Source organism: Dryobates pubescens, chromosome 6 (genome assembly GCF_014839835.1).
Source record: "Dryobates pubescens isolate bDryPub1 chromosome 6, bDryPub1.pri, whole genome shotgun sequence".
Taxonomy (NCBI): domain Eukaryota; kingdom Metazoa; phylum Chordata; class Aves; order Piciformes; family Picidae; genus Dryobates; species Dryobates pubescens.
In genome coordinates this window covers 7418762-7434920 of record NC_071617.1, presented here as the reverse complement: position 1 = coordinate 7434920, position 16159 = coordinate 7418762, and the positions used below count along the sequence as shown (strand labels likewise).

Below are 16159 nucleotides of genomic sequence, written 5' to 3'. Positions count from 1 at the left end.
GTTCTGACCTCAAAACGAGTAAAGGACAGCGTTAAAAACTCGCTCGCTTAGTTAGAAATTAAAATTCCCAATAGAAACGTGTCATTTTTAATAGCTTAGACTTACAGACTTGCTGGTGGCAGCAAATGATTTACAGTAATAAATATATACAAAAAAAAAAAAAATCAAACCACCCCCAAAACATCCCCTAACCCCCCCCCCAAAAAAAAAACAACCCAACAAACAAAACCCAAAACAAAAACCCAAACAAAAAAAAACCCCAAACCCGAACCAAAAGTATCTTACAAATAAAGAGAACCGTTATACACGAGCAGTGACCTGGTGAAAGGTACCAATCACGGACGACTCACAAAGATCTCGTTCATGGGAAGGACAGTGTCCGATAGAAAGTTGAGGTTTTTGATCAAGTATTTACAAAACTGAAGCGATTACTCTGTTCTTCAAGTCCCATAGGGATGAAAACAAATAAGACATTTACATGACTCGTGTCATGTTTTTTGCTAGATTAAACCACTTGGAAATTAAAAAGAGCTCCACAGATACTAGCATGCTTGATGGCTTCCTAGTCAAAATAAACTTTATTAAAGGTCATAGTTAAACACATTAGGCAGTCAGTATTTTTTCTCCCTTTCCTTGGTACCCACAACAGTAACTTTTGCAGCCGTAACCTCTGGATTATCTTCCCAGCGTCCTTCGAGCTTTCTCAAACTGACGATAGGTTTCATCTCCTGCAGCTGCTTGAGCGCACGCTCGGTGCAGTCTTTGAAAGTCTGGTCTAAAACGATCTTGACGTTGGCGCCACACGGAAGCTGCGATGGGTTGGCAAACGGGACAAGGGTTTCCGTCTCGGAGCACGACCAGGTGACGTTGCTAGCTGGTACGGGCGTCTTCTCGCTCGGCTTTCGGGAGTTTGCATGGGATCCTTTTTTGGTGCCACTGCTGTGGTAGTCTCTTTCACTGTTCTTCTTTTGCTTCACAGCAGACTCTTCAAGGAACTTGAGGAATGACACTTCAAAACCCATCGGCTTAAATGAGCTCCAGTCGAAAGCGGCAGGCTGCTCTTCAGCTGTTTGAATGGCGACGGCAGTCTCTTCCTCCCTGGGCACGCTACTCACCTCAGCAGGCAGTGCTTCCTCTGCTTTTTCAGCTCTCCTCCTCTTATTCTGAGAGACATTTTTTTCTTTGTTTGCTCTTTTTAAATTGTTTGGTTTTTGCTTTTCTAAGGGGCACGAGCTGGTCTCCTGCAAGTCACTATTTACATCGGAAGAAACTTTTGCTTGACTTTCAGCACTCGAGCAATCCTCATTTATGAGTTTAGTTATGAACAGTTCTGTCAGTTCATCCACTTCGTCCTTCTCACCTTTCTCACTTTCCTTTTGCGGTAACGTAGGTGTGCTTGGGTCATTATTGCTCACAGTCAAACTTGGTTCAGGCTCTGTCATGTCACTTGTTTTATCAGTCTCCTCTTGCTCGCAAGAGGCTTCCTTTACTTCTGGGACAGAGTGCTTTTTAGATACAATAAGAAGATTCCTGTGTTGGGAGGTGAATGCTTTGGACAGCTTGTGACATTTGTAATGCCTTATGATGTTGCTTTCGCTGGTAACTACGGAGGAACATCCCTTGATCATACAGGGATACTGAGTGATGAACCTGCTGGTACATTCTGACAAGGCATCGTTCCTAGCCTTGATGGTGTACACGTGCTTGCCACATTTCAGGGAGTAAGCCTTGTTTTCTGGAACTGGCATTGTTTTTGAGTTTTTGGTTTCCAAGTTCACGTTTTTCTTTCGCTTTGTTTTCATTGCCAGTCTGTTACCTTCTTTTCCTGATCTGTTTTTCAGTCCTCTCTGTTTGGACTTCAGCGGTTTCTCCTGATTCGCTTTGCTTGAGATGTTTTCCTGACCGGGTGTCAGTCTCCTGGGTCTTATTAGATGATCTTTGTGTTTGTCATTATGTTTGTTAAATATATGCCTCAAGAGGTTAGACCTAGTAGCGTAAATCCGGTCACAGCCTTCGCAGTCGCACCTGAACACACCGTCGTCTTCTACTTTGCTTGGCTTTACCTTAACGCTGTGATCAGTCTCGAGATGTAGGACATAGCTAAGATACGTTGTAAATGAAGACTTGCACTGAGACTGATCACAAAAAAACCTTCCCACCTCTGGAGCTGATTTCATGTTTCCAATCTGCTCTGCGGTCATGTTATGGAGCTTCATATAATGCTGTAGCAAGCTGGTAACTTCCTGGAAGATGCGAGAGCAGTCATTCACCTCACACCTGAACTCTCTGACAGCGGGTTTGGTTTCTACCTCTTCTTGTTCTTCTTTGCCTGGCTCATTCTCCTCCTCCACTTCAGCAGAGAAGGCAGGGAGGTCTGATTTGTGCACAGCTTGGTAATGAAGGATTAGGTTTTGTTGTATCGTAAAAGCCGCAAAGCAGCCCTGATGGACACACCGATAGGGTCTGTAAGGGCTGTACCTGGTGGGAAACTCCAGAGATTTTGTTATGGGCTTCCTACGTTTTCTCTCCTCTTTTTCCTTCCTGTATTTCCTAACCTTGTGTACTTGGGATTCTTCCTCTGTGCTACCAAGGGAAGCTGCATTTTGTTGCTCTGGTGGAACAAACACCACCTGAGGAGGTTTTTCCAGTCTTTCAGGAATATTATTTTCGGGCAGAATTTTCTCTAAGACTTTCACAGGCTCTACAGCTTCTTTTACCTGAGCTTCACTGACCAATGGAGCTGTAGTTTTGTTTTCTGTCATTAGTGTCTGCAAAGGTTTGACTTCGACAGGTTGCGGGGCCGTGTTTATAATTTCGTTTTGAGGTCTTCTGCCATAAGGCCTTTTGATTTTTAATTTCACCATCTCCTCTGTGGTAAAATGGTGCACGAGCTGACAGTGAGCGCGGAGATTAGAGTTTCTCGTGAATGTTTTTGGACAGGTAGTTACAACACATTTGAAGGGAGCAAACTTCAGCTGGTGTTTCTTAATTTCTAGTATCATTTCGGCTGTGTACTGATGAACCTTGCCATAGTGTTTGAACAACGCGTCTTTTGTCATCGCACTATAGTTGCAGCCTGGATTCTGGCACACAAAAGGCTTGTTAACTTTGTCACTAAACTGAATGTTATTTGCCTCTGAAGACATCTGGACGAGGAGCTTATTTTCAGTCGATACAACGGGAATTGCTGGTGCTAGCCTAACTGTTGGAGGGTAATGAGAAATAGTCTCAGAAACCTGAATGGGTGGATCACTTTCTAGTTTCAGTTTTTGCAAGCCCTCCAGAATTTCCAACATTTGAGTGTCATCCTTTTGAGATGGTTCAGACTGAGGAGAGCTACTCTTTGCAGCAGTGCCACTCCCTGGGTGCACAGCAAAGGGTGTGGGAGTGGGTAGTTTTACACTGTGGATCGAATCTCCCAGGGAGGCCTGAGCGTTATTTACTTGCAAGGTCTGTCCTGAAGCAGCAATGGTATCCTGAATTTCAGTTTTCACTTCACGTATCTGGGAATTCATCGCAGTCTTGATAATTTCCAGAGTTTTTTCAAAGTTCTGCATGACATTGTCTTCTGAAATCTGTTCCTCCAAATTTGCTTGCACGCAAGGTGTTACAGGCATCATTTGGGAATCCCCATTTTCAGTTTTTACTGTTAAAGGGGGTAGCATTGGATGAGCTTCCAGATTTGTTTTGAAGTTCTCTTTGATACTGGCCATAAATAACTGATTGTCAACATTATTGAGTTTCTGCGTAAGATTTTCCACCACCGCTTGAGAGCCACAATTTGCCAGCAAGTTGGCCTGAAAACTTTCTCCCTGCATTTGCATGTTTCCTTCGGTGCTTTTCATTACAAGTCCCATCATCGGTGCATTATTTACTGCAATTTTTTGTGGTGTATTGGGTGCAAGCAAGGGTGTAGTTGCTTTTCTCTTCCTCTTTGAAGCACTGGTTCCCTTCTTATTCAAGTCACTCGATCCTGAATTTTGGGGACTACTTATAACTGAAACTCGTGAACTGCTCCCTGCGAAGTTTTGTGCAGCTGCTAGAGCGTTAGAAAACGAGCCAGGGCACAGGCCGTTTTCAATAGTCTTTAGCATTAAGTCCTCTGTTGCAAAAACAGGCAAACTTTTGCATTCATTTATTGGAGGAATTTTGGCATTGAGGATCCTGTTTTGGTCTGTTAGCAGGGCACTGGGGTTACAGACTGTCTGCAGGAGGGGGGACGTGGTTGAGTTGGGAAGAAGAGCTGCACTTATCGGAGCGGTACCAGTGACGCGACTCGTAACTACGTGTGGAAGTACTTCTGGGTTATCAAAGGTACTGGGGATCCCTGCGGTTTCCAAGGCTTGCTTTATAATTTGATTTCCTTCCTCGTTCCCACTGCTATTAAAGTTAGTCATGCTGACCCGTGGAAACATAGTCTGCAGTAAGGCTGTGGAACGATTTTCAGCTGCAAGTAACTGGAGGAATGATGGATCTTTAAAATACATCTCTGGATTGAAAGCAGACTCCTGGGGTTGATGCAAGTGTAATGAGTTTGAGGAAAGAATCATACTGGCAAGCAAAGATTGTCCATTAGCCTGCAAAGCTTCTGGAGAAATTTCTGATCCATCAAGAGGCTTACAGTAAGACCTCTTAGATAAGTGACCACCAAGGGATCTAGGATTAGTAAAAACTCTGAAACACCTGCTACAGATAAATTTGCCATCCCGAATTATTGCTGGCCACTTTGCCCGCTTGTTATGCTTTGGTTTTCTTTCTTTCCCATTTGGGCCCCGGCAATGATCCTTTTTCATCTTGTCTGAAGCTGGATGTTGAGAACTAGTTTCACTGAAGTTATTTTCAGTACTCAACCGTGAGGGAAACAGTTGATCAACAGTTTCCTCTTTTGGGAAAGCAGAACTAGTGTTCCCTTCTAATTGTGATGAAAAGTTATTTGTGTTATTTTCCACTTGTGAGAAGACTGAATTAGGGGGATTCTCTGCTGAGGAAGGAAAGAGAGACAGTGGGCCATTTTCTGCGGGCAAAGGAAGAAAAGGGTCTGAATTGCCATCAATATTCAGAGGCATAACTGTTTTTGCCAGGTCATCCAACTGAGAAGGTAAAGTTGTGCCAGACAGATTTTCCATCTGTGAACATAAAACACTCTCGGGCTCACTTTTAATACGAGTAGACAAACCTGGATTTATGACACTTTCTACGGCAGGCAACAGAGGATTGGCCACATTTTCTAGGTGGGTTGGGAAGAGCGTACTTGAGACGTGTTGCACTTGACTGGAACAGGCAGGATTCAAATTGGGTTTGTTCTGCGCAGCAAAAGCAGCGGCGCTGGGGTTGCCCACTTGGGGCAGCGCGAGGTAGACGACCTTCCCATCGCTGGGCACGTGCTGCAGACCGCTGGACTTCCGGGGCTTCTTGTTCTTACGCTGCAACTTAAAAGCGGCATAGTGGTCAGGGTGTGCTGCCTTCATGTGTTTGCCAATGCTCTGCGAAGAGTTGTACGTTCGAGTACATCCCTCGACCTGACAGTTAAACTTCTGAACCGGGGCTGCCGGCGGCACAGCTGGAACTAACGAGTTAGTGACGTTAGGCTGCGAAGGGACAAATGTAATACTTTCTAATGTTTTTAAAGGCAGGTTATATAGATTAGCTGCAGCCTTAATACTGTCTTCAATTTCAAGTTTGGACAGGGGCACGCTGTTTCGATACCCTGCCTGATTCTGCAGGTTGAATGGATTCACGACGCTGGCTTGTCTTTCTAAGCTTTTTGATTCAAGGGCTTCTGGTTTTAGTGTGTCTGAGGTCACAGAAACGTTCTGAACATTCTGACTGAGATGGTCGTCTTCCCTCCTCTCTTGGAAAACTGGAAAACAAGAGTCAACCGATGAGCACAACAGTTGGGCTCCAGGTTTAGTAGTATCTACCTGCATGTCAGCAGCAGCCAGTTTACCTCTTTTTGCAATGTTATCTAGGATCTTCTGGTTAACTGCAGTCACCTTAATGCTGCTTGCTGGAATTGCCACTTCTGTCTTCACTGAATCTGAAGGAGACTGCTCCGAACCAGCACTGGGCAAGGAATCGCTTTGCTCCAGTATACTCACTGATGCGTTTACACTTTCATTCCCTACTGGCTCTGCTTTGATTTCATTCCAGACAATATTTTCTCCTTCAGTAAAACTGCTTTGGTCATCAGCCAGAGGAGATGTCAATTCCTCTTTAACAGCAACTCCATCAGCATTTTCAGCATCTTCAGAAGGTTGACTAAGATCAGGCTGATCAGGCTGGCTCTCAGGCTGCTGTACTTCTTCGGGCTGCTTGTTGTGGTCCTCGATGTGCTTTTCCAGTTCATTCTGAGACCGGTACACCTTTCCACAGCCCGTGACTTTGCAGGTATAGGTATTATAGTGTTGTGCTTCGTGATCATAGAGCAAATAGGCTTCAGAAAACACTCTGCCACATTTAGGGAACATACACTTCGCTCTGAAGACCTGATGCTCTTTCCGATGCGTCAGCAGCTCAGCGTAACTGTTAAACCCAGCCTTACACTTCATCTGTATGCAGATGTAAGGCTTGCTGCCACAGTGCATTTGTAAATGATCATTCAGGTGAGTAACACTTACAAAATGTCGTCTACAGTACTGGCATATCACTTTTTTGCTCTGCATTTCAAGAAAGCGTTTAGCCTCTTCATTGTCTTTATGCCCCTTTGCATGTGCTATTAGATTCTTAAAATACTTAAAGCCTTTTTTACAAAACGTTACAGGGCAGGTGAATTCATTGATAGGGAGTGGCTTTTGGACTGGCACGATCTCTGGTATGTAAGGTTTGTCTTTGTCATCGTTTTCGTCGTCCGAGCCATCGTTATCGTTGAACACAATGAAGTCTGTTGAATAGAGACTGTTCTTCTTAATGGGCCGCTGCTCCAGTTTGGATACGGAATCAGTTCTCTGACTCTCGTTGGCAGTTACTATTTTGGGAGGTCTTCCCAATCTTCTCAGTGGTTTCATAGCAGCCAATCTCTCTTTGCTGGATTTTTTAACATGCAAAGTCACATGGGGAACAAAGCTTTCTTTAGAATTAAAATTCTGGGCACAAATAGGGCAACTGTAAATTCCATCTTTGTAATGTTTTTGGGCATGCCTGACTATTCTATGACCTAAGAATTCTTTGTCGCATAACACGCAATACTGCATATAAGCTTGCCAGTTCCTAAACCTAGCTGATATGAACCCCCTCTCTCTGAGCTTTTTAATTTCCCTCTTTTTCTGTTTTTCATCATTGATACCCCTAAGAAGGCTTGTAGCCTCATCAAAAGTGCCAGCAAGCCCATTCATAGAAGTTTCTTTAGTCTCATCTTCGCAATCATCAACCTTCTCGTACACTTCGCTATCGTTCAGTTCGTCTATGGACGACACAATGGATGCCTCCTCTCCCATAAGTGCCAGACACTGACGCTTGAGAGTTTTCCAGTCCCAGAATTCTGGATCAAAAGGCCACTGAGTTTTCAGTACAAGTAAGAGTTCACAGCGCAAAGAATTTGGTATTGGAAGATTCTCTTCATCGTACTTCTGGTCAGGCTGATTATACAGCATTTCAACAGCATAATATGCATCCACAGTGGGTTCGAGAAGAAATTCACTCAGCTGACAAGCACGTTTAACCTCCAAATCATCGGGAAGTAAGCAGGAAATAGTCTTGCAAATCGATATCTTGACGTCCGTATTTTCACCGGATTCCAAGCGCAACGCTTTCACACACAGTTCAATGCAGGTTGCAAGTCCAGCACCATCAATCTGCAAAGCAAGACTGGTTTTAGTAGGTCAGCCCATCCTAACCCTTTCTATATTTGCACATAGAATACATCATTATACAACCCTAAGTGCCCAAAAAATGCACCTGGAATTTAGACTAATACTTTTTACTTTAGGAAACACAGTGGCTTGTCCTTAGATGCTATTCATTGGGCTGCATAACTTTGGGGGTGTTTTTTTCAGTAGCATGAAAACAGCTGAGAGTTTACTTTTAAATAAACCACAAATTAATTCTATCTAGTTGGAGGACCTTAGGACTGAATGTTAGAGGTGCTCAGTTTATGCTAGAGCAATCCTGAGCCTTTTCCATGAAATAAAGCCTGCCAGTTGTGTGACACTTATTTGAGATGAGCTTCTGTGGAGCATTAACACTGGGTAGAATCCAAATGCTTAAAAAAGTGCTCCAGCTGGAGAGAAGCGTGTGATCTTCAAAAAGATCATTTGGAAATCACTTAAAGTATAAAGGTTTATTTTGATTTTTCATGGTTATGCCAATTAGGTCAACTGCCCTCGACTGCATACAGAGCTCCGTTCCCACCGCAAGGAGTAAGTATAGCTAAATGTTCCAGCATTTAAATGTTCCAAAGGTCATGTGGTATTTTCTCATTCATGCCCTCAGGCAACGTAAATTATGTTTATGGCCACTTCACAGTCCCTTTATGCTTGCCAAGGATGCACAGAAAGGCTGTGGTGTACGTGAGAATGAAGTTCAGTGAATTTATGAATGCACAACTCCACTGCCCACACGGTCTCCCAATTTGTGGCATCAGTGAAATCATCCACAGCTCACTATAAAAAAAATAAATCAATATGGCCTGGAGCAGACAGAGCTCTTAATATTAGAACACTCTGTGAAAGCTATTCCACCTCCCCTTCCCCCCCTTCTAATCTTTAAGATTAGAAGCCCAAGCCAAAACATTTTAAAAGCAAAAAAAAGAGACATGGTTAGAATATACCAAATTATAGAAGTCTCCCAACTAAAAGCTTTCAGAAGAGCTCAATTTAGTTATGAACAGTGCAGCTAAAATGAGAGGGAACTAGGACAATTAGATGACAAAGTTAGCTGAGATAGATGAATACAACATTGGATCTCAGACCACAAGAGGCAGGTATTTAATTTCAGAAAACAAAAGACTTCTTTTCCTTTTCTTTAAAGCTTAGTCATTTCATTATGTATCAATATGCAGCCTTCATTTCCTTTCCTCATAAGCTCTTCCTCTCCATTTTCAGTAATGTTTGTAATACAGAAAATGTTGAGAAGGGCTGCTAGGACCACCCAACAGAAAAGACCTCACAGAGGTAGTGGCTGTAACTTCACCTTTTGGGTTTTTTTCCTTCATCTGCGTAATAGCATCCAGGTATTCTGTTTAGCCTTCTCCCCTGCCACCCTTTTTTCCCCCCCAAAGAACAGGGAAGTTGTTAATGATTCAAAATGAATCAACTTACAGTTTACTTGCAGAAGGAATCTGCTGCAGCCTTTCCTAAAGCAAATTAGGACTAGCCCAAAGCTGACGCTACACAAAGAGACAGGATGTCTAAGTAGCTTTCCTAAGTTTTCCTGATTACAGTTCCATTAAAAGTGTCAAAAATACTCTTTCAGGAGTATCCTTACCTCTGAATTAATTACTTTGATCAGGAAGAAAATGTGATAAACAGTCTTAGTTAGCACAGAAAGTTGCCGACATCTCTCTAGATACACTTGGATAGAAGGCTCTACCCTTTGCTGCAGTTTACTCCAGAAAAGAGTCAGTTCCCTGGAACAAGAGAAGAAGATTTCAGGGCCAGCAGTGCAAACACTAATCTGAACAGTTTCTATTTTGACTCTGAGGAATGAAAAAAAATAAATAAATCAGTATTTATTCAGAGTTATCTTACAGAGAAAAGCTTTTATTAATATCCCCACACTAACAGTGTGCAATTTTCAACATTATTACAATGACTCAATTCCAGGAGGACAGCTCAGAACAACAGGACGGCTCAGTATTGCTACAGTTTATGCCACATAATTTAAAGACTCTTGATGGGACTTTGGGAAAGGTCTTGCAAAGTAGTTTACTCTTCACAGACTGGATATTTGTACTTCTGAATTCTTAGTAATTGCACACAGCTACAGGAAGATGACTCTTCTCCGTGGTAGACACATTTTTCTCGAGCTGCTCTCTTTTAAGAGGTGAATCTGTGATTTAGTCAGAAATTAGACCCTAAAGCCCAACAGTATTATTTCACAGTAGCTCACTACTTCATTCCTCCCTTAGGTGCAAATAGCCAAGAGTATTTAGTACCTGGTGAAATGGTGTAAACCCCAAAACTTTAGCACAATCTGTCAAAGCAAAATCCTGCATTAGCAGATAAATCTCCTGCTGCCGCACGTGAAAGGCAGACGTACAAAGCAAATCCTTCAGGAACTGTGCAGGTTTGAAAGTACAATCAAACCCTTAGCAGTTGTAAATTTAGACCCTAACAGCTCAAATACAACTTCTTTGTGCCCACAGAAACAAAAGCAAGTCATAAACAAGAAGTACCTTCATCTAGCTTATTAAACTTGCTACAGTAGTGAAGAGCTCCTCTTTAACTAGAGGCTTGTTAGAGACAGAAATACTGAGTTATCAAATAAGGACAGAAAGGAAGAGTATTTACACATTACATGTTCATGTAATGCTGACTAGCTGCCTCCAGATAATAAATTCCTTCTTTCTACAGCATCAGATTATTGGCAAGAAATATTATGAACCAGCTACTGGTATTTGTGAATGCCTCATCATACACAGAGCCTTCAAATACTGCTAATGGAAGCTAACCTTGTCAAGCATCTCCCCCCCACGCCCCTTTTCTAGCTTTTCAAAAGCCTTACCTCCTTCCTGTTTAGCTTACAGATTTTATCAGCTAAATAAAGTCAGCTTACATTTTATGTATCAGTAATATCCTCCCCACACTTTATTTTTGTACCATTAGACAGAAAACAGCCTTCAAACTCACCAGGCACAGTACATCTCTCCTTGCTGCAGCTGGCGAGATAAAAACGCTGCGCATAAAATGAGAGCAGTTTTTTCATCTCCGTCAGATTCCAGGTTACAGATCATTTCCAGAGCATCTTTGCAATCTACTTCTGCTATCTAGAAGAGAGGAAAAGAAAAGAAGGCCAAGGCTAAGAGAGTGGTTTCATTTTCAGACATGCAATTCTATGATCTTTCGTAAAACCAGCCAAAAGAAGGCAAAAAGGCAGTGACTTGGAAGGTAGGTTCTGTCAGACAGGGATATGCTTACAAGCAAATCAGTGCATTTCCACATAACATCAAAACTAATAATGCCAGGGCAAAAAATGTTTTATTGCAGTGACTCTAACTTGGTTTTCAGATACAAGACTTATTTGTATCTGCTGTCCTAGTCACCTAAAAATGTTGATGTACAACATTATTCATCCATATTCCATACATGTATAGTGAGGGGTTTGGAGCACAAAGCCCTGTGAGGAGAGGCTGAGGGAGCTGGGGTTGCTTAGCCTGGAGAAGAGGAGGCTCAGGGGAGACCTAATTGCTCTCTACAACTACCTGAAGGGACGTTGTAGCCAGTTGGGGGCTGGTCTCTTCTCCCAAGCAACCAGCACCAGAACAAGAGGACACAGTCTCAAGCCGCGCTGGGGGAGGTTTAGGCTGGATGTTAGGAAGAAAATCTTCATAGAGAGAGTGATTGTCCATTGGAATGTGCTGCCCAGGGAGGTGGTGGAGTCACCATCACTGGAGGTATCTAGGAGGAGACTGGATGGGGTGCTTGGTGCCATGGTTTAGTTTAGTTTAATTGTAATGAGCAGATTTATAGCTTTAAATTGCAGCCTAATAGAAACTAAAGAGTACGGCCTGAAATTCTAACCCAGTTCATTAGTTACTGATGTTAATATTGCTTTAATACAAGAGGTGGGCAATCAATGAAGCTCAAGTTTAACATGAATGTTCCAGTATTTTTTTAAAAACTAAAGCTAAAAAGAATAGGGAAGCTGCACAGTAAGAAGCAGGTGAACTGAAAGCTTTTCTAGAAGAACATTATGTCTTTGCAACCTAACTTATTTGGTCAAGCAATGATGGAAGCCCTAAATTTGTAGCAAAACACAAGAAAAAACAGTCACCCAGGATTCCCAGACTGTTGTATCAGGACTGAATCAGGGCACTTGTTAGAACAACTCCTGTCTAATTTGATTATCAGCAGACTGGTTTGACTGCATCAATTAGCACATCTGGCAGGTCACACCAGAGTAATTATTCTTTGACATGGGCAGCTGAAGAATAACTTCACTATTGCTTCATTGAGTCCTGTGTCCAGCTCTGGGCTCCTCCATTCAAGAAAGATGTTGAGTTGCTCAAACAGGTCCAGAGAAGGGCAACAAAGATGGTGAGGGGTCTGGAGCACAAGCCCTATGAGGAGAGGCTGAGGGAGCTGGGGTTGCTTAGCCTGGAGAAGAGGAGGCTCAGGGGAGACCTTATTGCTCTCCAACTACCTGAAGGGTGGTTATAGCCAGAGGGGGTCAGTCTCTTATCCCAAGCAACCAGGACCAGAACAAGAGGACACAGTCTCAAGCTGTGCAGGGGGAAGTTTAGACTTGATCCTAGAAAAAAGTTCTTCATAGAAAGAGAGATTGGCCATTGGAATGGGCTGCCCAGGGAGGTGGTAGAGTCACCGTCACTGGAGGTGTTTAAGAAAAGACTTGTGCCATGGTCTAGTTGAATAGTTAAGGCTATGTGATCAGTCAGACTTGATGATCTTTGAGGTCTCTTCCAACCTGGTTGGTTCTGTGATCAATATTGTTGGAAGTCTCTCTTTAAAATAAATAAATAAATCAATCACAAGACCATACAAGGCAAGAACCAGAAGCACCCACCCAAACACCCAGCTAGTTCACTACTTTGGGTAAGGTGGCAGCACAGCTTGCCTGGGCACCGTGGTACCCACCTATTGGTCCAGTAATCACACTACAATTGTAAAGACAACAGCAACTGATTTTTTCCTCTGAATGGACACTTTTATATACTGAAAGCTGTGCCCTTTATATCAACAACCTTTTATTGAATATCATTTGAGGTTTAATAACCTCAAAGTCATCATCTAAAGAAAACTGCATTGCTCACTACCTCAGAGAGGATGGATTAACATACATCTGCTTTGCTCAGCACCCCATCTCAGACAGGGACCATCAGGGAAGAATAAGGAAAACTGAACTTACAATAAACTTACAACAATTTCTGACTTGTTTTTCCAGCCTCTCAGAGTTCCTACAGGACCCAGCTTCCAGTACAGGTCTGTACGAGTCCAGCCATCAAGTCCATCAGTCTAGCATTTCACATACTGCGGCTTTGAATTCTTCACAATATTGAAGCAAACTATTAAGACTAATCCAAGCAGAAAACATGCTCAAATGCTACTATGCTGCCTCTTATGAATGGATATAAAAATTCTCACATCCCTGCAGGGTGAGCTGTGCTTACTTAGTTTACCTTTTTTGCTCCCATTTTCTTACTGCTCTCGCAGTACAAAACAACTTTCCTGCTCAGCTTGGACGTGGCCCTAGACATGTTAATAGCAGATCTGCCTTCTTTTGACAACACAGGAGCTTTCCAGAATGGTTAGTAACACTGCAAACTGTGCTGCAGCTGAAGCTGCAAAGCTAAGCCACCCAAGCAAACCGAGCTTTGGAAGTATCTGAATTAGGTTCTCTGTGTTTAACCCTGTCTACAAGTATCTGTGTTAGGGCATTCTGAGAAACAAGGCTGCCCCAATCCTTTTGTCCCCGGGATTCACAGTTCATTCACTAACCAAGCCCATTCTGCTTTGGGAGTACAGTGGGGCTAGGTAATGGAGTGTGTTTGCAACGTCACAAATCCCAAGTTTCATTGAGAGTCTTCAGAAAATAAACAAGAGATTGCACAGCCCTGTCACAGCTCCCCCTGAGCCTGTTTTGGCAAGGCCTACAGCAGCCAGAGGAGGGAGATCTGATCCGATCCTACCGAGCATCACAAGAGTATGCACAGTGAGAAGCTGTCACTTACAATTTAGTCTATATCTGAGGTGGGAATTTTTTCCAACTCTAATCACTGCATACTTTTTATCCTTTAAAGAGCAATTTCAACACACTTAATAACATAAAAAGATGACAAGAGACAAAAAAAAAGCAGAGAGAGGTTGAGGGAGCTGGGGTTGCTTAGCCTGGAGAAGAGGAGGCTGAGAGGAGACCTTCTTGCTGTCTACAACTACCTGAAGGGAGGCTGTAGCCAGGTGGGGGTTGGTCTCTTTTTCCAGGCAACCAGCACCAGAACAAGAGGACAGTCTCAAGCTGTGCCAGGGGAGGTTTAGGCTAGATGTTAGGAAGAAATTCTTCATAGAGAGAGTGATTGCCCATTGGAATGGGCTGCCCAGGGAGGTGGTGGAGTCACCATCACTGGAGGTGTTTAGGAAGAGACTGGATGGGGTGCTTGGTGCCATGGTTGAGTTGATTAGATGGTGTTGGATGATGGGTTGGACTCGATGACCTTGAAGGTATTTTCCAACCTGGTCTATTCTATTCTATTCTAGATAGAGACAGTCAAGAAGCCTGGCCATTCCAGTCAGTTTTTCTTTAAGAAGGGAAACAGCAGAGATAAAACTCTGGGGTGGGGTGAGAAATAAATATGTCACCTGAAAGAATGCAAAACAGCAAAGCTGTCATCTCTTCTCGGACTTCTGCATTGAAATAAGAAGGATTTTATATTCCCAATCAGATCAAGTATCTGATCTGACCTTCAAGTTCACCCAAGTAGTTGGGTCAAAATAGGTTACATTTATTCTCTGAAAGTAGCATCTCAAGGGCCTCACTGTGTACTAGGTACTACACAAACAGCTAGGGTTTAAACAGTAAGAATGGGAAAACCATTCCTTTCACTTTACTAAGAAGAGCCGAGGCAGAACTTAAAAACACTTCAAGCAAATTCAAACAAAGTTGTGGCAGAACCAGAAAATGTCTACTGCTGACCTCATACTATGTTTCCTGAAGTGTTTTGAGTCATTGCTACTTAAAAAAGTGACTTAGATGAAAAAAAAAGGAAAAAACACACCAAAAAAAGACACCCTAAAAAGATTTTAGTTGATTATTTTGAGAGCAAAACCTCTTCTGTGGCAACACAACCTGTGATCAGTGACGTTGTTAGCATTAACCAAATAAACCTAAAGAAAAATAAAGTAGTTCTTAATTTATTTATTTTTTTTACTTACTTCTTCCATTAGCTTTTCATTTGGTGATCCTGAGCAAAGACAGACCAGGTAGGTTTGCTTGAAATTGCCTTTTGCACTGATTTCTGGATGATCAGAGCACAGCTTTGCCAGGGCAGTAGCTTGCGATAATTGCTTTGTTTTCATGAGGTGCTTAATACGCATATCCAGCAGGACAGGGCCTTCAAACACTAAAAATTCATTCACTTCAAAGAAAAACAAGCCAAAAGATTACACACACGTCTCACAGCAGGTCACAGAGTTAACAGATGGCATTTACTCATTCCTGGTTAACCCCTACAGTTTATACACATCAAAAAAGCAAGGTGCAAAAGCTATGAAACACGACGGAAAAACAGCATCGTTGAGAACTGTGGTTTTTGTGACAAGACAGCCCTGCAACAAAGCCTTTACCCCCTTGCAGCTTTTGACTCATTCTAACTTCCTGGCAAAATAGCTGCACACAGAACAGATTTAGAGCTCATATAAATAGTGAAATACCGAGATAAGATTTCATTCCATTTCTGCAGACAACTAACACAAAGCCACTGCTCTCTCATCCTACCTTATAGATGTGTGCCTTTGAAAGACCTTACTATGAAAGGATAAATGTGACAATCAGAGAGGCATCTCTGAATTCCTCCCTACTGGTGTTAAGTATCTCCTATCATTCATCCACAGAACGCAGTCACACTCCCTTGCAAGTTTTTCAGTCAGCTAAGTTTCCCACAAAAAGAAGCTTTCCTTGAATACATTTGAGGGTGTAGAGTTTAAAACCCAAAGGGAGAGGAATGGCTGCATTTTAGTCCAGTGTACTTGGTGGATATGCTGCTACCAGGGAGGTGGTGGAGTCACCGTCCCTGGAGGTGTTCAAGGGGAGATTGGACGTGGCACTTGGTGCCATGGTCTAGTCGTGAGGTCTGTCGAGACAGGTTGGACTTGATGATCCTTGGGGTCTCTTCCAACCTTAGTTATACTGTGATACTGTGATACCAGAGTCAAAACTACTTGTCTAAACTAAGAACCCAACTCAACGTGCCTCAGTGGAAGGCAGAAGTGTCCTACGAAAACTGGTAGCAGTTTTACGTTGCTACTCTTGCATACACATCTCAGGCCTCATC

At 42.8% G+C, this 16159-nt stretch overlaps 1 protein-coding gene across 2 annotated transcripts in view; it reads right to left on the bottom strand.

The window, feature by feature from the left end:
- Positions 1-264: 264 nt before the first annotated feature.
- ZNF292 (zinc finger protein 292) overlaps positions 265-16159 on the bottom strand; it is a 29541-nt gene continuing 13646 nt past the window's right edge. For both annotated transcript variants that reach the window (XM_009907588.2, XM_054162567.1), the window contains 4 exons: positions 15042-15244; positions 10785-10921; positions 9421-9562; positions 265-7790 (listed from right to left, as the gene is read on the bottom strand). In XM_009907588.2, coding sequence (XP_009905890.2) covers positions 612-7790; positions 9421-9562; positions 10785-10921; positions 15042-15244 — 7661 coding nt within the window. In that variant the 3' untranslated portion in view covers positions 265-611. The remainder of the gene's footprint in view (positions 7791-9420; positions 9563-10784; positions 10922-15041; positions 15245-16159) is intronic.